This window comes from Lissotriton vulgaris, chromosome 3_1, assembly GCF_964263255.1.
Source record: "Lissotriton vulgaris chromosome 3_1, aLisVul1.2, whole genome shotgun sequence".
Taxonomy (NCBI): Eukaryota; Metazoa; Chordata; class Amphibia; order Caudata; family Salamandridae; genus Lissotriton; species Lissotriton vulgaris.
Window position 1 is genome coordinate 474,476,407 of NC_141689.1, and position 22,057 is coordinate 474,498,463.

At 45.0% G+C, this 22,057-nt stretch overlaps 1 protein-coding gene across 1 annotated transcript in view; it reads left to right on the top strand.

The window, feature by feature from the left end:
* NLN (neurolysin) overlaps positions 1–22,057 on the top strand; it is a 282,536-nt gene that overhangs the window by 14,395 nt on the left and 246,084 nt on the right. The window contains exon 2 of the mRNA XM_086960698.1: positions 6,988–7,238. Within this exon, the coding sequence (XP_086816824.1) occupies positions 6,988–7,238 (251 nt within the window). The remainder of the gene's footprint in view (positions 1–6,987; positions 7,239–22,057) is intronic.

Here is a 22,057-nt window from a genome sequence, read left to right on the forward strand (position 1 = left end):
AGGGGCCCCTGTTCGGCTGTGCGCCTGTTCCAATTCTAGCACTTGTGCTGTCAGCTCTTGGCGGCAGTCCTTCCTTTCCTTATTGTCTGCAGCCGAAATTGCAATCAGCTCTCCTCTGATAACCGCCTTGAGCACCCCCCAGACCGCTGTCATTGCCACCTCCCCGTGTCCTTCTGGCCTAAATAATCTGCGATGCTCTGGCTGATCTGTTGTGTGATCCCTTTGCGGGAGAGCAGAGTTTCTCGGAGGCGCCAACTACCCTCGCGCCCTCCCTCACACCCAACACTTTCGATATCTGCAGCTGCGCCATGCCATCCACACGCATCTCCTCTCACCTGTTTCCCTCCCAGAGTTCAGTCCGTTAGAAGCCCAGGTAATGATGGGGAATCCGGGCAGAGGTGGAGTGTCCCGAATCTACCGCTCCCTAGTGAATAATGGCCCTGCATCCCTGAATAAGCTGCGCGCCCGGTGGGAGGAGTGGGTGGGCCCCCTAGAAGAGGCAGACTGGAGAGACACCCTTATGGCACCTAGAACCCTAACCACATCTTCCAGGCAACGCCTAGTGCAGATATACTACCTACATGCGGTTTACCTTACCCCTGAGCGACTCTTCCGCGCCCGTTTGCGACCCTCCCCAGACTGGCCGAAATGCGGCTCATCCCGCGCTGATTTTTACCATATGGTCTGGCTCTGCCCGGTGCTGGAGAGGTTCTGGAGTGGGGTGGAGCGGGAGCTCACACAGGCCCTGGGGTGGGAGGTTCCTCACGACCCGTTGCGGATGCTGCTGGGGATCTTCGACAGCCTGGATGGTTCCAGGACGGACAAGCGCCTACTGGGGACATCGGTGGCTGTGGCCAAAAGGGACATAGCAAAGTACTGGTCGCGTGCCGCTGCTCCTACTGTGGGGGGGTGGAGGAGGGGGGTGGACTGGTATGGCACCCAGGAGGAGGCTCTGTTCGAATCCTGAGGCTCCCCAGAATTGTTCCACAAAATATGGGGGAAATGGTTCAACATGATCCCGCCATAATTCTTACTATTTCTAATCCTCTATGCTCCACTGTTACTGTAATGCAAGATGTGATGCTGGGCTGGGCTGGATTGGACTGCACCCGCCACTATGTCTTATTGATTTACTTCCAATGTATATGTTGATCTCTGAGCTGCAACCAATAAATTCTCTTGTTTTTTATATACTCAATAAAGTTGATTATCAAAAAAAATGACCAATAACACACATGACCTTTTTTTACTTGAGTATGCTGCCATTTAAATGTTGCACAAGTGACCCTAAAATGTTATGCCATTTCTCAGTGATAGCCTGTGCAGTGACCACTAAACTGCTGAGATGTTGCCAAGTTTCCTAAATGTTGCCGTGCATAATGCCTTATTCTGAACCATTTGCAGCTGTTGTAAGTGGGAGTACAGTGAACCAGATTACAACATTTCAGTCTCAAGTAATCCAAAGACTTCTATGGTTTAGGGGAGGTGAGGGAGGTGCAAAGTAAGGTGAGATTTCGAAATCTCCGCTTTTGCCAAAAATATGAAGAGGTGGGATTAGTTGTCCAATATCATATTGTCACTTGTATGAAAATCAGATTTTTAACTTTAAGATGTACTATGATAGTCTAACAAAAGAAAAGAGGATGATGGTTGGCCCAGAGTATTTCTGAGATGAGTCTCCTAGTGGAAGACAATGAGTTCTGTTTGGCCAAATTGAGCACTGGCCTGTATTGTATTTATTTTGCACTGTAAAGCGCTCTGATATCCCTCGGGATCTTGTTTGCGCTATTTAAAACTTTATAAATAAAATAAAATAAATATTAATCTCCAGCCTGGTATTGCTGCACAAAGCACAAAAGCTAACAAGAATCCTCTGAATGCCCATTGGTGACTTGGAGAGCAGGAGAGTGTTGTCTGCAAACATCATTGCCGGTACTTTGTTTTGTAAAATTTTCAGGGCATCGGTGTCCTTCTCCTTATTCAATTAGTATACCAGTGCATTGATATATAAAAAAAACATGGTGGGAGCTAACATGCATCCCTCTCTGACTCCTCTGTTGACAATAAGAGGCGCAGTGAGTTCGCCTTATTTCCCCTACCTACTTAGGGCACAGTTATCTTCATGCAGTCTCCTAATCATATGACAGAGATATGTGGGGTCTCCAATGTCACTTAATACAGACCGTAACTTGTCCCTGGGTACCAGGTCGAATGCAGTTTTTAAATATTAGCTAACAGCTACCTCCCTCTAGGATCACTGTTATCCAGTGTAGGAGTTGGAGCCTGAAAATTTGATCTAAGGTAGAGGTGTTTTTCCTAAATCCCGCCTGGAAAGGACTTGAGATGTTCTGATCCTCCATCTAGTGTGGTAAATAAATATTTACCGTCGGAATTTCTATGCAGTAAAGTTCAATAAAAATAACTCAGTCGAAAATAAGAGGCAAAATCCGTGATATCTGAGTTTATAAGGGTTTTATTCCATAAAATGGAATGGTTCGAACCAGGGTATCATGTTCCTTTCACCATAAAGGATCAGGAAGGGATAGACAATACTTTATTGACAGAATACAATATTTATAGTAAATGCATATAATGGTGATGGATACAGAAGGCGTAACAGCTGAGAGAAACGAGATAAGAACACATGTGCGTAACAGAAAGGCGTGCACGAGGGCGTACACAGAGGTGTGTGCTAGAAACGTCACATGAAAGTGTCACAAGTGGGTGGATACATAGTGGAATCTTGCAGTGTCAGCGGAAATCTGTAGCAAGGATGCGCGCGCAGCAGCATGACGTGTGACTGACGTGAGGCTGGAGGGTGCAGGGGACTTGACATTTAGCACTAGAGGAAAGAGACAGAAGTCTGGCATGTCAGATCGACTCGTTCCTAAATCATATCTGATATCTTGTGTTTAGGGAACTATATGATCTAGAAGGAAAGGTCTCTTGGGCAGAGGCTACTCTATACTGACTATTAATGCGTGCATATGTGACTACGTGTCTGCGTGTAATGCGAGGGGCCATGGGCCTACCATGGTAACGGGAGCAATGAATTACTTGCATGGAGACAGAGAGGCCGGGCCCTTTGCTCTGCAGCCGGGGAAATGTTTATCTATTCTACTAGACTGGAATGTGTTTTCGAGGAGCTGAACTCGGCTATACTGATAACTTGAAGGCAAAATACTGTCTTTGGCAGGCAAGCAGGCCGAGCCGGGCACCGCTCGCCGCGCAGGGAGTAGGACAGAGGTCAGGGATGCATCCTGCGTTGCAGCTTTCAGGAGGCAGAGAACAGAAAGGGCTCGATGGCAGAAATCAGGGCCTAGCTCTGCAGGGCTAGGAAAACGTGAAAGTGCACTATGAAAAGACGTTGGCAAGGCATACTTAGGAACTGAATTATCGATCCATTCATGGTGGATCTGAAAGAGGACATGTTAACGTTGGACGCAAATGTATTTGCGTCTTCATAGCAGGTCGAGGAGGGAAGTTACATGCACTTTAAGCTCGTACATGGAGACGGTGGGGTTCACGTTAGGGGACACAATTGACCATAATAATTCATATTACCTCACTAGTCCTGGAGGCGTGCCAATAGTACCCAGGCAAAGACTTTCTGCGTTACATCGATTAAACTGACGGGACTGTAGTTGACGGGACTGTTATAGCCTGGGAAGATTTCAGCTCCAGCCCAAGTTTTGGGGATCAGCACTCCCCGCAGCACAGCATTAAATAATGCCCACAAGTGTGGCCCCCAAATTTATATCCAGATTAATATCAAGCAGACCAATGATATGGTCTTCAACCCAATAAACACGACACGCCCTTGCCCTGAACGGTACCCGCTTGAGGGTATCCGTGTTTGCTAGGGGTTACCGTAACGAAAAAAATTGAATGGACAACACAAAAAGACAAAACGAGCATCAAGTTAGCACAGACAACAGGGGGGGCTGGACAAAGTGTATAGGAACTCATTTTGTAAACCGATTGGTCCCATTGCTGAGATCTAGAAAGTGCAAACCAGGGGCGCCGCTATGAATGGGGCTAAACTTTGGAGGCCCTGTCCAACGAAAAATATAACCAAGATTAGGCAGCTCCTTGGATTCCCCCCAACACTTCACATGTTCCCTTATGACTGGATCTAGGTGTTAGATCGATTGCAGAAGAAATAGTTCTCAGACCGATATCCTTCTTCAACGTATGTGGGAGACTCCGGAACAGGTTTCATACAGGTCTGAATTAAAGGAGGTAATGGGTCTCCCCGGGGCAGAGAAATTAGCCTGGCTCACGTGCATTAGGAACACATTCCACAGCATACGAAGAACAAGCATGTGGAGCAACCCAGAAGTGTCATGACTACTGTAACACTAAGGAAGGAACTTGTTAGGAGCTACAGGGTAGGACAACTTTCTCTCCTTCATAGGAGCTCAGCCCTCTGTTTGCCAACAGTAACCTTTATGAGAATTAAAGACCATTACAATGTGGAACCTTTCCTAGATAAAATGCAGCCAGCCCTAGCAAGGAAACTGTATGTCCAATTCAAGCATGGGTCACTCCCTGCGCTCCTTTTCCAACAAATGGGCTGGCACTACATTTTTATGGTGTCTGGCGTGCCGAAATGTTGAGGAAACTGAACTTCATATATTTCTCTTCTGTCCTGGCTTCAAAAAAGCTAGATTAAGATGGCTGATACAGCGATGCAGAAATCTGGGAACTTCCCATTGTGCAGAAGAGTTTTGGCTTCTGAAATACTATTCTCAACAACGATCCTATTTGCAGTCTCAAGATTTTTGTTTGTGATGTGTGCGTGTAAGCCTTTCCTGGGCCTTACTATTTAGACTTAAGTCAGATCAGTGCACGTTGCGGGGTATGACCAGGTTACTTGTGGAGGGGTGGTGGGGGAGGTTTGCAGGAATTTTAGTCAGAGAAACGAGGTGATCAATTGGATCTTCCTGAAACCTGCTAGCCTGCTAATGGTGGAAAGTCCTACCTCTCTACCCAATTATCATATCCCACTGGATATTAGGTGCGCACACGTATTCCCCGAGAGCCTAGCAGTGCCATCTAAGCCTAATGGCCATCCCTTCGCGGGCGGGTCCAGGTCAGAATATATTACGGGTTTGCCTGTTCTAATACGAGTAAAGCATTTTAATGGGCAGGATTTATATGTAAAGGTGTTAGGAGACCATTTGGACCCCACGCTGGTAAAATATAACTGTATTATGGTTGAATTGTTGTAAAAGGTACACAGATGCAGTCCAATTTAATAGAATAATTCCATAATCCAGCTTTTAACCTAGTCTATTGAGGGAATGGAATGGAATGAGACTTATATTGCGCGAACTTAGCCCGGGGGGGGGGGGGCATCACGGTGCATAGCTACACAGAGATAGGGGCAAGAAGGCAGACAAGACAAGAAGTAGGTTAGTAGGCCTGAGAAAAGAGCCAAGTCTTCAGGTGCTTCCGGAAAATCGACAGGGATGGTTAGCTAGACAGTTCAGGAGGGAGACTATTCCATAGTTTCGGGGCAATGGTAGAGAAGGCTCGGCCACCCCATCTAGACTTATTAAATCTGGGGACAGAAAGAAGATTCTTCGAGGAGGACCGACGTGTTCTATTAGGGATGTAGGGGCTGATGAGGGTTTTTATGCCTTCCGAACCAGCACCAAATAGAGCTTTGTGTGTAAGACAGATGATCTTAAAGGAAATCCTGGCTTGTATAGGAAGCCAGTGGAGGTCATTCCTGGCTTGGGTTACTGATGAAAGCCTAGGTAAATTTAGGACTATTCTGTCTGCAGCATTTTGAACAGTTTGAAGGCGATGGAGGGATTTCTTATTGATGCCTCCATACAGCGCATTGCAGTAATCTAACCTGGAGGACACCAGGGCCACAGTTGACTGTTTGCGTGCCTCAGATGACAAGTATGGAGCAATCTTTTTAAGCATCCGGATGATGTTGCAGCAGGTGGATACTGTTCTATTGACCTGAGGATCAAAAGAAAGGGCTGGGTACATAAGAACACCAAGGTTCCTAGCCGGGGATATTGAATACTTGGTTGTAAGTACTCTTTTTTTTATTCAAAGGTATGCTATGTTTTTATGGTATAGGTGTATATAAATAGCGTAGAAAATGAGGCAATGGAACCACTGCGGCTTGATTTAGGGCCGTGAAGTGTATTGTTTGATCACTGGAGCTGTCCTTAGATTAAGGCCCCACTTTCTAAATTTCAATGCGCTCAGTGAGACTCAAAATCTTAAAGGAATCATTCCTCATTGGTCCAAAAATCAGTTGGAAATATTTATTTATAAAGTTTTGTATACCGTGAACATGACCCTTACGGGTATCAAAGCGCTTCACAATTTTGGGCGAGAGGAATACAGTATTGGGAAGCAAAAACATTTGTTCATTACATAATTATACAAGACGCGTGCAATAATCTAGTAGGTGTCCGAAACCTTCACAGAGGGTTAGGGCGGATACAGCAATGGGTGAGGAACATTCAAACATATATAAGTACAATGCATGCTAAATAATGGTATTTCCGGGTATATAATTATGTCCAAAGTCAATCAAGATGAGCAAACATCAAGCAGCAAACGGTGTGCATACCAAATAATCAGCCCCATGAGCAAGACACCCCAAGATAGGCACGGAATAGTTTTTTAACATGTTGCATTACATCTGGTTAAACTCCTATGATTGTGGGTCTATGCTCTTGTGAGGTTAAACGAATTTTGGAAGATATTATATCACTCACTTAAGGAAATTGTTTGATTTTGTGAACATGCACTTTTAATGATGGTTATTTTTACATATTGTATGTTTTTATGACATTTGCACTTTTACGGTAATCTGACAGAAATAATGTATTTAGGAATGGAACAGAATTACAGATTTATTTTTTAGATATTGTACATTATCTTCTTACTGTTTTTGTCATGAAAAAACGGCATTGACATTTTTGTGTATTTCTTTTCTTAAATGTTTTGCAGAATCAAGGTGCTCCTGAAAATGGCTTTGGTACCGGATGTCACCTGTGGGAAAAACAGGACATCTACTTATACTGCTGTTAATAGAAACCTTTTAAAATGGGACCTGTCTCCAGAGCACATCAGAACGAGGACAGAAGAACTGATGAGGAAAACAAAGCACGTCTATGATACAGTTGGCAGAGTAGATATTGGAAAAGTCACATTCGAGAACAGCATAAAGCCCCTGGCCGATGTTGAGGTTGAGTACATAGGTGAGGATTTTGTGCAGTCTATACTCTCAGAAAGTAAACACATATACATCAGTGTGTAGTTCGCTATAGTTGCTGACCGGTACAGCAATATCTTTGCTTGACACTGTTGCAAAGATCCTGCTCATACACATAACTGTGCTCAGAAACCTAGGACGTCAGTGAATTGTGGTGTACCAGAAACTCACCTCCGTACCTAGAAAAACCCCAACCAGCTACCATCAGTGTCACATTAGCTCTTCGTCCTATAGCAAAGTAACCAGTGATTAAACAACCTAGAACATGCGACTTAGGACCATCTCAGGAATGGTGGGAAGTGAGAACACTGTTTTGTTGTATACTGTCATACCAGTCCACAACAGGAGTAAATAAGAGACACAGTAAGGTTAAAATATGTATTTTAACGATGTGATTTCATGTGCAGTATCTTAGCCAACATAAGCAGACATATGATTAAAAATAATATGGTCAGCATGGTTACAATTCCATAAAATACAAAAGGAGGAATCATATTACAATGATCGTGAAAACGGGTGCTATAGCGCCTGGTTCTAACACCCTTCCTATATAGGAACTATGTATTATAAACGAAGGTCTCTTGGGCTTGTTTTGGGGGACCCCATTACCGTTCCGCTCAGTAAGAGTAAATTACATCTGGATCAGCATTGTCTCTCTGAATCCCTGGAAACGAGAATCTTCCAAGTGTGTGAAATCATGGCGAGTGTGTGATAAGGACGCCAGAATCTTACTTGGCTCACAGCTGCCAAACTGTTGTGTCTAGAGAGCGTTACACAGACATGTCGAAAAACAGCTAACATGTTTTAATAACCTTGACGGCTCAGCACTCACTGTTCAGACTAGGGGCACGATGTAAGTCTAGAAATGCTGAAAACAAACCTTTTCTCATGTGTAGAACTTTGTGAAGGCTAACGTACCAAAACAGCTATGCAGTGTTGTGTGCAAAAGCATCAAAAGGTCAAATGGCATTTAAACTTCTAATAAGCCATGCTAACATAACATACGTGCAAAGCAGGCCTCAGGCCCTACTACACCCTCCCTTGTTTGGGGAACGCACAATAAAGGGGGCAAGATTCATAGAACGCGAAGTTTAAGTTCGAATGAGACAGAACCAAGTTCAGGAATTTTGCCAAACTTGATAATTGGGAGTAAAACTCAAATGAAAAAGAAACCAAGTTAGTGAAAACAATCACGGGTGGCCATGGTGTGAAAAAAGTCTTCATAAAGTAAGAAAAATTTAAAGGCAGTACCAGGGGAGAAAAAAATCCTCACAAGTTCAGTACATGTCTATGAAGCAGAAAAAGTCACACTTCAATCCAACAGCGTATAGGCACCATACGTCGCAACAGCCTCCAATAGGAAGTCGTTGTAATCATCCATTAACATTTCAGCCATCCAATTAAGTAATGGAAATGAACATACATACTCTTTAGCACCATCAGAGGACAACTCGGTCTTACTTCAATGTAGCTGTGCGCCAGAAAGTCATTGGCAGCAGTCCAAATGTTCCAATTGCCTAGAACCCCATGAGCCGCTGAGCAGGCCATAATCCCGAAACTACAACAATCTATTTCATGAGCAACTAAGGGACTCATTAGTAGATTAAAATCCAGATCAGGAGACACCATGTTGCAGAGACACAAATCCAGGGCCCATTCAAATCTACAATCCAGGAAATGGAAAATAGGCTGCACGCAAGTGAAGAATGAGAACCGTAAAGATAAACCATTCGCCACACTCTGAGTCGCCAGAGGCAGCGATCCATAGTATTCTAGCATCCGGTTACGAAGCTGGAGCAGCCGGGGCAGATCGTCGTGGTGCACAGACTGTACATCCATTCTGGAGTAAACAAATTAACAGCAGTATGCCCTCTCCCAATGCGAGAACTAACGGCAAACCCGCCAAATATACTCGAAAAAATCGAATGGAAAAAATGCAGGGATCACACCAAATTTAGTTTGAAATGAGGTCACAAGGCCAGAACATACTACTTTAAAAAAGTGTGCCAGGCCAGTGGTCAACAAGGCATTAAAGATTGTGTGAATCAATGCACCGAAATGCAGGGGCAGGTCTGTGTTTAATAAGGCATTCACCTCAGTACGAGTATTTGTAACGTGAAGGATGAATATCTCACGCGCAGATGTAAGGGGGACTTCCTTCTGGGACAAAAGAGCTCTTATTCGACTCATCTTGTTGAACTCTGCTTTCAAGGTCGGAATAGAATCCCAGATGGAAACATCGAGCCTCCCATGTGGAGGAGGAAACAAGACATTCTTACAGCAAACCACACAATCGGGAAACTGTAATGATATAAGGAATATCCGCAAGCATACCACAACAATCTTCATTATTTAATAATAAGTAACTACCATTTGCAAGCAGTGTGAAAGTCGGTGTAATAGCAGGGGTGGGGGTGCCTTTCAAAACACACGCAAGATTTGGCGCCGGGACATTGCAAGAACCGTGCAATTGCAGATTCCTACAGACTAATGAATGATCTGGTGTGGATATGCAATCTTCACCTTTTAAATAAACTTCCTTTCCTTCCCTAAAGCACCTATGTGTGAATGGGAGATTCCACACTTCATGGAGATAAGCACTACCTAAAGGTTCAAATCTACCTATAGCATAATGTTTCATGCAAGACTCAAATTTAAACCGGGGAAAAGGTAGAGTGAACAACCCATGGATAAGGCAAACTGCAGAATTCAACTCGGCCCTGAAAACGGTAAGGGCTCCAGCTTTTTAATATGCAATAGTGAAAAAGTGTCATCTTTCATTGACATAAATTGTTGTTTATCAGTCAAAATAAAAGGCTAGAATAACAAACTTGTGTTTATGTAGACCCATGGCACTTTGCCATTTTTCAACGTTTAAAGAGTCCATGCAAACTGCATAACAGAACGCAATTGATTCTATCCATGGTACAGCACAGCAACGTCTTCTTTCACAATATCAACAACAGATCAAACAATATTGTCCAATGTGTAAATGCGGGAGGAAAGGGTGTTAATGCTATTATCTACAACGGCAAGCACTTTTTCTAAATTGGCCTGATCTATAGCTCTGAGCCTAGAAGCAGCTTCAATCTGGGACAGTTTCCAAACCTCGTTGTAAGCAGCATATATCCATCTTATCGATCTGCCTGCAGCAGGACCTTTAACAAAATCATTTAAATCGACGGTGTCAGACAGTTTGGACAAATGTAGCTTAACAGACGCTAAGGTCGAGTGTTTGAGCCAACTCTGACATAATTTGCCTACAGAATAGGTGGTGACTGAATGTTGAGTCTGAAAACGGGAATCTACTCTAACCTCTGTATAGCCAGGGGTTAGACCCAGAAAACGATGCTGGCAGGAGTCTGCACTTTTTTGCCATAGCAACCAGCCTTCAGGATTAATGCTGGAGGCATTAAAAGAGGAATTTTTAACAGGGCTTGTAAATCAGTTAGGGAAGTACTGGTATAATTATTCCAATGGGGGTATTCACCCAAATTAAGAAATGAAGGAGCATTTCATCTTTTAGAAGTAGCCAATTCAAAGCAGGTGGTTTGTGAAATAGTAGCATTCAGAAACAACATATGGTTTGGGATGAGACATGCACAATGCAAAGCCTCAGTGCCTTGCGCTTGCCAACTTTTAGAACCCCAAACAGATTTAAGATCAATGGTATTTTTCCACATTTCATAGCCCCCAACAGCCAATTGGTCAATAAAGGACTTCGAATACAGTAATTTATTGTGGATAAGTCTAACCTTGGAAGAGAACTTCTCAGTCAACTTAAAATAAAATGCATCAGGGTTCGATTGATTAAAATTTGACCTGGACCCCCAATGAAGCCATGGCATCCTTGTACGCCTTAGAGGCGAATGCTTAACCTAGTCCAAATGGAAGGTACCACGCTCAAAAATTTCCACAAAAACACACAAATCCCTTACGACAGTCCTGGAATCAGCACTCCTTTGAGGCCATAGCCACACAAAGCGCATGCAAGAGTCAACTGCTATTAAGATGTACTTATACGTAGTATCAGATGAGAAAGGACCGCAGTGATCTAAATAAACACACACAAGTGGTTTATTAGATATGTACAACTGAGTTTGGGGCGGGCGTGCAGCAGAAGAAGGCTTAATTTGCTGACAAATGCCACATTGAAGGACATAATCACACATGTGTTTGTACAAACCCCGCCACCAATATCGTTGCTGGAGAAAAGAAACAGTAGCTGACACGCCGGCATTCGCCAAAGCCATCCCTGCATGGTCTGCTGTAATCAAAACCTGCCTGCGGTCTGCGTTGGGTAATAACCTGTCACCAACGTCGTTAATTCTCACATAAGGAACTTTTTCAGGGCCTAAATGATAAGAGTATTTAGAAGGGAAACCCCTAGGGTAATTACCTCCCTTCTCTGTTACGGCGATAGCTGCCAAGATGTCATCATCAATCTTACTTTTTGAACGTGTAACCGCTGCTACTGCATATGTTGCAACTGCTGTGCTCGCAGCCTCGTCTGCGAGACAGTTGCCAACAGCGTGAACTCCAACACGCTGATGACCCAGAGTATGAATCACAAAAACAAGTGGCAGCCGCTCTTAAAGCTCAGCCACCCGTACCAGATCATTTTATGTTTTATTGTGCGCCCCTTGGAGTCACGATAATGATTTTGAGTCCAAAAGGGTAGATTGTCATTGTAGGATTGAACACTGTAGCAAGAGTCACTTACAATTAGAGTGGTCACACTGGGGTCCGTGTACTCCAATGGGAGCATCAGAGCATGGAGTTCTGCCAATTGGGCGGTACATTCCCCTAATGTCTGAGTATGCACGACATCGGACTTGAATTCACCATCCACCATAGTACCAACCACAATTGCGCAGGCCGAAGAATATGCGTGCTTTGAAACCGTAGCCGCTTGCGCGCTGCCATCAGTGTAAATGATACAACGGAAATCCTCAAGTGGGCGCATAGTCAGAGGAGCAGGATGAACAAATTCATGTTGCAAGTACTCTTGAGTCTGCAGTGAGGAATCAAAAATGAACGTGACATCCGGAGATGTCAAAGACGTGGCCCATTGTATCCACCGAGGGTGCAAAGCTTTAGAATTTGGTACACTGGCTTTCGTCACTGCCTCCAAGGCAGGATACAGAGTAATAACCAAAATGCGTTTTCCCTGCGGGAGTGCACGTTCCTTAAGAATCGCCATTTGCACTGCTGTCAAAACTTTTTCCACAGTGGAAGACCGCAACTTAGCTGAAGTGTACAAGTGTGACTTGTAAGCGATAAGGACTGTGTCACCCTCATTAAAAGTGAGGTACGTGAAACCCACCGTCCCTGGCACAATTCTTATTACCAGTTTGGTGTGGTTATTCTAGGTCAGCAAGAATTTAGATTCAAGCAGATCAGCCTGCAAAGATTGCAAGATGGCTGAATGCTCAGGCAGCCAGCACGATTTGGAAAAAGTAGGTTGTATCCAAGTGTAAAGAGGCTTGATACGCTGGGCACATTTGGGAATGTAGGTACGCCTGAAATTCAAAAAGCCCAGTAAGGATTGCAGTTTCTTCAGTGTAGTTGGAGCTCGCAAAAGTGAGCATTTCTCCAGGAAGTGAGGAGCCAAACCTCGACCTTCATTGTTGAGCTCGTAGCCCAGGACCAACACTGTGTACTCTGCAATTGAAATTTAGCAAAGTTAAATTTGTAGCCAAAATCCGCAAAATTACAAATTACGGGGTCCACTCGGCACAGATGCGGCCATAATTTGTCGTCAGTGAGATAAATGACATCCACATACGAACATGCATCTGTGTCGATACCCTCCAAGAGAGAGGCACCACGAGCGGCAAATACGCCCGGACAGTTCTTATAGCCCATAGCCAAACGGCGAAAGTGGCGCCGTTTGCCACCACTGGTAAAAGCTATCCATTGACTACTAAGTGGGAACAGATTGTGGGGGAAAAAAAAACATTGGATATGTCAAGTGTAGTTTTGAACCTTTTACGCACGAGACAAAGCAGAACTGTGAGTATTCTGCACCGCGCACGTACGACAATGTGAGTTTAAGTGGTGGAAATCCAATACCAAACTGTACGAACCATCAGGTTTGGTCACAGTAAAAAGGGGGTTATTCATCGGAGACACAGACATTTCAATTACACCTTGATATTCCAATTGTTCAAGGGTTTCCACAACAGTAACTTTTGCTTCTTGCCGTATGGGGTATTTGGGTTGAGGCTGTGGCATTGACCGCAAAGGAATCTCATGTCGAGGGGAAAATGTGGCCCACCCACAGTGAGTACGGTACAAAGCCGGCGCAGGCGCCTTAGCCCAATCTTCTGTAAAATGCAGCGCCTGCTCTTTCGGCACTGTGTGCGCGAAACTAGGGAGGATTACCACCTCCCTTGGGGAGCACCTAAGACAAAAGGAGTGGGCCAGTCGACCTCAGCCAACAATATATCATAGGTAGTAGTTAGATTTTCCCAAAATACCCCTTTTATGGTACGTTCTATGTCACCTTCAATTACAAGGACAATTTAATAAAGCCTGTCAGGTGCTGCCACTCTAGTGTGAGCTGTCTCGACTACAACGAAGGTGTCACTCGCTGTCACCTTTAGTAGTGGACGCAGGGCCTCTCGCACTATGGTAATCTCCGCCGTGCCCTCCAACAGCATCAGCGCCCATGTCTGATTGCTGCATTCTCACTATCTGTGGCATATCTCACTGTTACAGCAGCAACTTTCTTCTTCTGAAACTGGGGTGTCACATTAGCTCTTCGTCCTATAGCAAAGTAACCAATGATTAGACAACCTAGAACATGCGACTTAGGACCATCTCAGGAACAGTGGAAAGGGAGAACACTCTTTTGTTAAACTCTCATACGAGTCCACAACAGGAGCAAATAAGAGACACAGTAAGGTTAAAATATTTATTTTAACGACATGATCTCATGTGCAGTATCTTAGCCAACATAAACAGACATATGATTACAAATAATATGGTCAGCATGGTTACAATTCTACAAAAAACAAAGGGAGGAATCATATTACACTGATGGTGAAAACAGGTCCTATAGTGCCTAGTTTTAACACCCTCCCTTTATAGGAACTATGTATTATAAACTAAAGAAGGTCTCTTGGGCTTGTTTTGGGGGACCCCTTTACCTTTACGCTCAGTAAGAGTAAATTACATCTGGATCAGCATAGTCTCTCTACTTCCCTGGAAACGAGAATCTTCCAAGTGTGTGAAATCATGGCGAGTGTGTGATAATAAGGAAGCCAGAATATTACTTGGATCACAGCTGCCAAACTGTTGTGTCTAGAGAGCATTACACGGACATGTAAAAAAACAGCTAACATGTTTTGATAACCTTGACGGCTCAGCACTCATTGTTCAGTCTAGGGGCATGATGTAAGTCTAGAGATGCCGTAAACAAACATTTTCTCATGTATAGACCTTCGTGAAGGCTAACGTACAAAAACAGCTATGCAGTGTCATGTGCAAAAGCAGCAAAAGGTAAAATGGCGTTTAAACTTCTAATAAGCCATGCTAACATAACATGCGTGCAAAGCAGGCCTCAGGCCCTACTACAACACCTAGCGTAGGTGTTGGGAATCTTTACATATATAACAAGTAATTGAATGCTGGCATGAAAAGGGTGTATTATGTCTTGTGCTGATAAGTGAAAAAATCTGATATTGAGCTAGAACACCATTTCTATCTAACCATAGTGTCAGAGATTGTACACACAAATTTTAGACTAAAAAGAGTTAACACGGCAAGCATTACATGCTATAACATTGAGTCATTTGCAGTAGAGTAGGGGAAAAGAGTACATGATGGAAGCTGGGATTAGGATGACCCTTCACAGCATGCCAATTCTCTGGCTTTTTCCTCTCAGCAGACACTGAGCTTTTAACTTTATCATTTGCCAACTGAACTCCCTTACTCAGAAGCGTGAGCAAAGTCATGATCTTTCATTTCCAGTCCCAGGGCTCAAACTGGAGTGTGGATTCCCAAATGGCCAGTCTCACCACTGTGGCCTCTAATTGTTTAGATCCTTCGTTACTAAGTATGCACTCCGTTCCAGGAAGCCTTTATTCGGCTGTGCTGGCTGCTGTAGTTTTAATTTCTGCACGTGGGCTCGGATTGCTGCATAAGTAGGCGATAGTGCTACTACAAAAGGTAGCCTACTGCCCTATTAGTAGAGTTGGCTACCATGCCTGAGGTCAAAGTTACTAAAGAGTATATTGAAAATAATTTGACTCACATACTAAAAACTGCACTTTGTTGGTGTGCCTTATTCCTGAAATAAAACAAAAGAAAGACTCGCTTGCCTCGTGTCATGCTTGCATATAATTCTAATGGCTTTAGACATCCTATTGGCAAGTGCACAATGGAAGAAAGGAAAGGGCTGTGAAGACAGAATATTCAAATGAAGAAAACCCACACAAAGGATTTGGTCGCTCATAAATTCAAGGTTTTAATGCAGACATTTGAGCATTACTGTTTAAAGTGGAATATGTGTATTAATATTTTGCAATTAAGAGCTTCATGCCAACACTACATTGCTTTACTTCTATTTGCGGCAAGAATAGTTTGGGTGCAGGATACTGGGACAAAGATGAGACTCCTTTTTTATGAAATATCAATGTATTACTATGTAGCAGCTTCACTTTCAAATGATAATTAAAAAAAAATCTGTTCCACAGCTTAACAGGTGTACATTACTATTGCTCAAACAAATATTGGCAGCATCATTGCAAGTCTTAATTCCATTATGTAAGGCATGCTTTCACAATTACATTCTTCTTTTCATTATTAAAACTGAGGTAACCGTATAAAATAAGTTTAGAGGAACCCAATTTCATACTGGCACAACCTACATTCCCTTGCACAATTTGCACCTGAAGTCATAAAAAGTAAAAAGCCTGAATCATCTGTGTATGATTCTCTGTCTGTTAATGTGGTTCACTGGCCTAGTTAATTAATCTTGTTCAGTGAGTTATATGGGTTAATAACGAGATCTGCATGGTTTCCTTGCTGGAAACCAGCATAGTCTAAAGGCCTTTAACCCTCAGGCGTTAATAGCAGTAAGGAGCCAATTTGCTTTTGGATTCATTTTGGCCCAATTCGTGTTTTTCAATATGTGCCAGAGACAGATTTCATCCTTACTGGACATTTTTATTAGTATTTTAAAGAAGCCCCCTTACCGGCTACATTTTGTCTGATAACTCTACATTATAAATTGATTTGTAGTGTAGGCTACACAAAGATTTTTCTGAATGTTGTGCCCCTTAGCTACAGGGAGAATCTGATTTACCTCTTCCATTCAAGGCTCTCATATACAGGGAATGAAGAAACTCGGCTAGTGCTTTGCCTTCAGGGTCATGTTTTTGTTCTACAGGTTGCATCATTTCAAACACTCGTAGAGATTCCATGTTTATAAGATTGTCTTCAATTCGGTGTTTAATCCGATATAAATTGAAATAACCAGTAATTCGGACTCATTTACATTTGTAAACAGTCACTGATACATTGTTAACCTTCTAATTGTCTGCCCAGCACAATTTGCTGAGATAAATTACTCCTAGTAACTGAGCAGTATATCCAGGATCACACTTCAGGTCTCCTGCATACAACAAATATCCAATTTTCTAAGACTGATACTGTTTTCTCATTTTTCTGTATGGGAATCCTGGCCTTCTGATTCTGAGGTCTTATATTAGTACTACAGGTTATGTTTCTTCTTCAGTGATGTCAACCAATATGTTTTCTAGCACATCGTTATCCCTTTTATTATAAACCAACTTCCCTCGACCTTCAAGTTGCCAAGTTTCGTTCTCCTGTTCAATCACGCAACATAGGGTGAATTCCGTAGGGAAAAGACCCCGATTTAAGACGGTTCGATTCCAAGATATGGCTGGATAGCCAAATAATATTACTGTGGTTAAATATGTCTTCCTCCAAGACATGTATTCATGCTAATGCTGTACTTATTCCCATTCATCAATCGCTTTGCCTTCTGGGATACCCTCATAACTTAGCCTAATAAGACCTTTCTAAGTACCCTTTTCTTTCATGGATCACTTGATGTCGCATTATAGAAAACCGTAACTGGGGAAATTTCCCTCTTGTAATTGGGCCATATGGGGTACACTATTTAGGTCCAATTCAGCGGGGTAGGGACGAAAGCCTTAGAAGATGGAGCTCCACAAGGTACTGATGTTTGGGTGTGCTCAATACTGGGGCTCATATAGTCTCGGACATAAAGGCTTAGGTGTGAGTGCAATGTTTCTACTTTGGGCCAAGCTGCAATTTGCTCATTAACTTGCATCTTATGCATGTAAGGGTATTTGTGCAACGTATGCTTTTTTGCTAATTCACATACATTGTCATGTGCAGCATGCTAACTTTTTAAGCGGACATACATCATACAAATAGTTCATTTGTTTGGTATCTTTGAGAATCGAGTACATGGCGTTGTTTGGAAAAAAATGCCTGATGGAAGGATGCGTATATGGAGTGAACTACAAACCCGCTCCACTGAACATCCCAAATAAGTATGTGAAGTAAAGAAAACCAAGACAGAAACTGAACTTCACTACATACAGAGCAGCAACCAGCAGAAAGTCAGCCTCATACAAACGAACAACTGTGACTTCTGGGTGAATAGTCAGGTATTTATGTAAGCATGACTGGTAGAAGGGGAAAGATGCAGATTTGATGGGGAAATAATTATGAGAGCATCAATCAATCAATCAGGGTTCTTATCAAGCACGACTACTCACCCCTTAGGGTCTCAAGGCGCTGAGTGTTGGGGAGGGGGTTATCAAAATAATCAAAATAATCACCCAAAATCGTATAGCCAAAAAAGGAGGTGGTCTAGCTGTTGTATTCAGGCAAACAATACATATCACTAAAGTTGACAACATCTCCATAAAGAATTGTGAGGCTCTTCTAACAAGATGCAATCCTACACCGTCTTCCACCTGTAACTTCCTTCTCCGCAGGCCATCGCATCCACCAACTACACCCTGCTGGGAGACCTCAACTTCCACCTCAACTGGACCCCAACACCACATCCCTCCTGGACAACCTCCACAACATTGGACTCCGCCAGATCGTGACCGAGCCCATGCACTCAGCAGGACACACCCTCGACCCCCTCTTCACTACAGGAAACTCCATCACCTTCAGCCACACCACCAAACTCCCATGGACCGACCATCGTTGCGTCCACTTCACCTTCAGAACACCCACCATCCACAGACACCAGCACCTGCTTCCACAAAGAAACTGGACCAAAATCACCGATGACCAGCTCACCTCCTCACTCAAAAACTCCACCCCAACCATCGCGGAAAACGACGACCCCAACACCGCAGCCCGAACCCTGCATAGATGGATCTCGGACAGCACCAACACCATAGCCCCCCTCAAGAAAAACAATACCCGTGCCAAGAAAGCCAGATGGTTTACCACCGAACTTCGAGAGTCCAGGCGCACATGCCGCCGCCTTGAAAAGGCCTGGAGAAACACCAAATCCACAGAAGCCCACAACAACTTCAGAGCCGCCACCAACGCCCACCATCAACTCATCAGAGAAACGAGGAAAAAAGCGATTGAAGACAGAATCTCCACCCACGCACACAACAGCAAGGAACTCTTCTGCATCATCAAGGAGTTCGCCCAACCCACCAGCGAGTCTACCGACATCCCTCCCTCACAAGACCTATGCGACAAACTCAGCATCTTTTTCCACCACAAAATCAAGAGCATCTACGACAACTTCGACGAAGACAACCAACACACTGAACCCTCACCAACCACCCCCGACACCCGGAAACCAGCGATTGATGACTGGACAGCCCTCACCACCGAAGACACACTGAAGACAATGAAGTCAATCCACTCAGGGGCCCCCACGGACCCCTGCCCCCACCACATCTTCAACAGAGCCGCCAACACCATCGCTCCCATGCTCCGCCAAACCATCAACCGCTCTCTGGCGACCGCCTCGTTCCCCGATGACTGGAAACACGCCGAGGTCAACCCCCTCCTAAAGAAACCCTCAGCGGACCCCACCGACCTCAAACTACAGACCCATCTCCCTGCTCCCGTTCCCAGCGAAAGTCATTGAGAAAGCCATCAACAGCCAACTCGCCACATTCATTGAAGAACACAACATCCTCGACTCCTCCCAATCCGGCTTCAGAAAAAACCACAGTACGGAAACCGCCCTCCTCGCCGCAACAGACGACATCCGCACCTTACTGGACAAAGGAGAAACAGTAGCCCTCATCCTCCTCGACCTATCAGCGGCGTTCGACACAGTCTCCCACCGCACCCTAATACGCAGACTCTACGATGCAGGAATCCAGGACAAGGCCCTCGACTGGATCTGCTCCTTCCTCTCCGGCAGGACGCAGCGGGTCAGACTCCCCCCTTTCCTCTCGGACCCCACACCGATCACCTGCGGAGTCCCCCAGGGCTCCTCCCTCAGCCCGACGCTCTTCAACGTCTACATGGCTCCACTTGCCCCCATCGTCAGAACCTACGGACTCAACATCGTGTCATATGCAGACGACACCCAGCTCATCCTCTCCCTATCCAGCGAGCCCAACACCGCCAGACGCAACTTTCGAGAAGGCATGGAAGCCGTCGCCAAATGGATGAAAAACAGCTGCCTTCAACTAAACACCAACAAAACAGAAGTGCTCATCATGGGCCCAAACCCCGACGCCTGGAGCGACACCTGGTGGCCCACCGCCCTCGGAAACCCGCCAACCCCCACAGACCACGCACGCAACCTGGGAATCATCCTGGACTCCGAGCTCAAAATGGACCGCCAGATAAACTCTGTCTCATCTTCCTGCTTCCACACCCTCCGCCTCCTTCGTAAGACCTTCAAATGGATCCCCCTCGAACACCGAAAGACAGTCACTCACGCCCTGGTCACCAGCAGACTCGACTACGGCAACGCACTCTACCACGGAATAAACAAAAACCTCATCCGCAAGCTACAGAACATCCAGAACGCTGCCGCAAGACTGGTCCTCAACCTGCCAAAACACTGCCACATCTCACAGCACCTGCGCACACTCCACTGGCTCCCCGTCGAGGCGAGAATCACCTTTAAGATGCTCACCCACGCACACAAAGCCCTCCACGGCACCGGACCAGCATACCTGAACAGCCGACTCAAATTCCACGCACCCCAAAGGACCCTACGATCAGCCCAGCTTTCCTACGCCGTGGTCCCCCGCACCAGAAAGACCAGATCGGGAGGCCGCTCCTTCTCCTTCCTCGCGGCCAAAGCATGGAACGCCCTTCCGCTCCACCTCAGACAGACAACATTGCTCCCCATCTTCGCAAGAAACCACAAAACCTGGCTCTTCGACAGACCCCCTCCTTGATGGAATGGAACCTGCAACCCCCACCCCTCCCACCCCTAGCGCCTTGAGACCCTTACGGGTGAGTAGTCGCGCTTTAACAAACTCCTGATTGATTGATTGCTCCTTTACAGACCTCCACCTAGCAAGGCAACATTCCCAGATGCACTTCTAGACACAGTTTCAAATCTGATAACAATACACTCCAACCTGTGCATTCTGGGTGACCTTAACATTTGGTTTGATAAAACCAATATGACCCATCCAAAAACAATAATCACTGGCCTAGACGCATTGAACCTGCATCAGATTCTCTGTCAAGCAATGGCAGGACTGCAGTTTGAGCAGAAAGTTAAGCACCCCACCCACCAACTGGGCCACCTTCTTGACCCGATTTTCGCAAATTGGGAACAAGTGGAAACTCAGAACCCGGTCCCTATCCCGTGGTCGGATCACCATCTCATCCCGTTCACTATTGGGTTGCAGGGAGCACGACCGACAGAACCTCCTGCTGATAAACACCCTAGGCGGAGATGGGCGGCGTTCTCTCAAGCTAAATTCAATCAGGCGCTCACTGCGAAGGGCAACCCTGGGGGAGTGGGAGTAGAAGAAATTAACATCAACCTGGCCCAGCGTATCACGGAAGCCCTTGATTTGGTGGCTCCACTCGGTGTGGCAAGAGTGGGGGGCCGTGCTCAGAGATCGGCACCATGGTATAATGAGGATGTGCGGGTGGCCAAGGCAGCATGTAAACGCGCTGAAAGGCAATGGAGGATTGCCTACACTGCCCACGCTAAAGCAGAGTATATAGACTGCAGGCGCATCTACCATAGACTGATAAGGAAGGCTAAAACATTGTACTTTAGCAGTAGGATTGAAGAAGCAGAGCAGTCCACTAAGGAACTTTTCTCAATCTATAAATCACTCTCGGTAGGGAAGCCTGCTGTGGTGCCCAAGAATCTTTGCTCAACGGAGGGCTGTGATCGCATCGCAGAGTTTTTTGCAAATAAGGTGGCGAACATCTACACCTCCTTCCCTCAGCAGGCTGGCAACAGCCCTAAGCACCTGGAAACCACTAAGGCCAAAGGGGAACAGCGACTAACCACCTTTTTCACCCCTCCGACTGAGGAACTTCTCCGCATTTGCGGGTCTATAAAATCTGGTTCTCCAAGGGACCCTACTACTCCGAGTCGGCTGAAGGGCAGTTTGCAAGTACTTGAACCTTATATCCACCATCTACTAGATGCCTCCTTTAAGTCCCAGACTGTTCCTAATGCTTGGAAACAAGCAGTTGTACTTACTCTGCAGAAAAAAGCTAATGTCAGCTTCGAAAAACTTGACAATCTTCGCCCAATCTCTCTCCTGCCCTATATGGCTAAGGTGGCGGAAAAAATAGCTAACCTACAACTTATGCATTTTG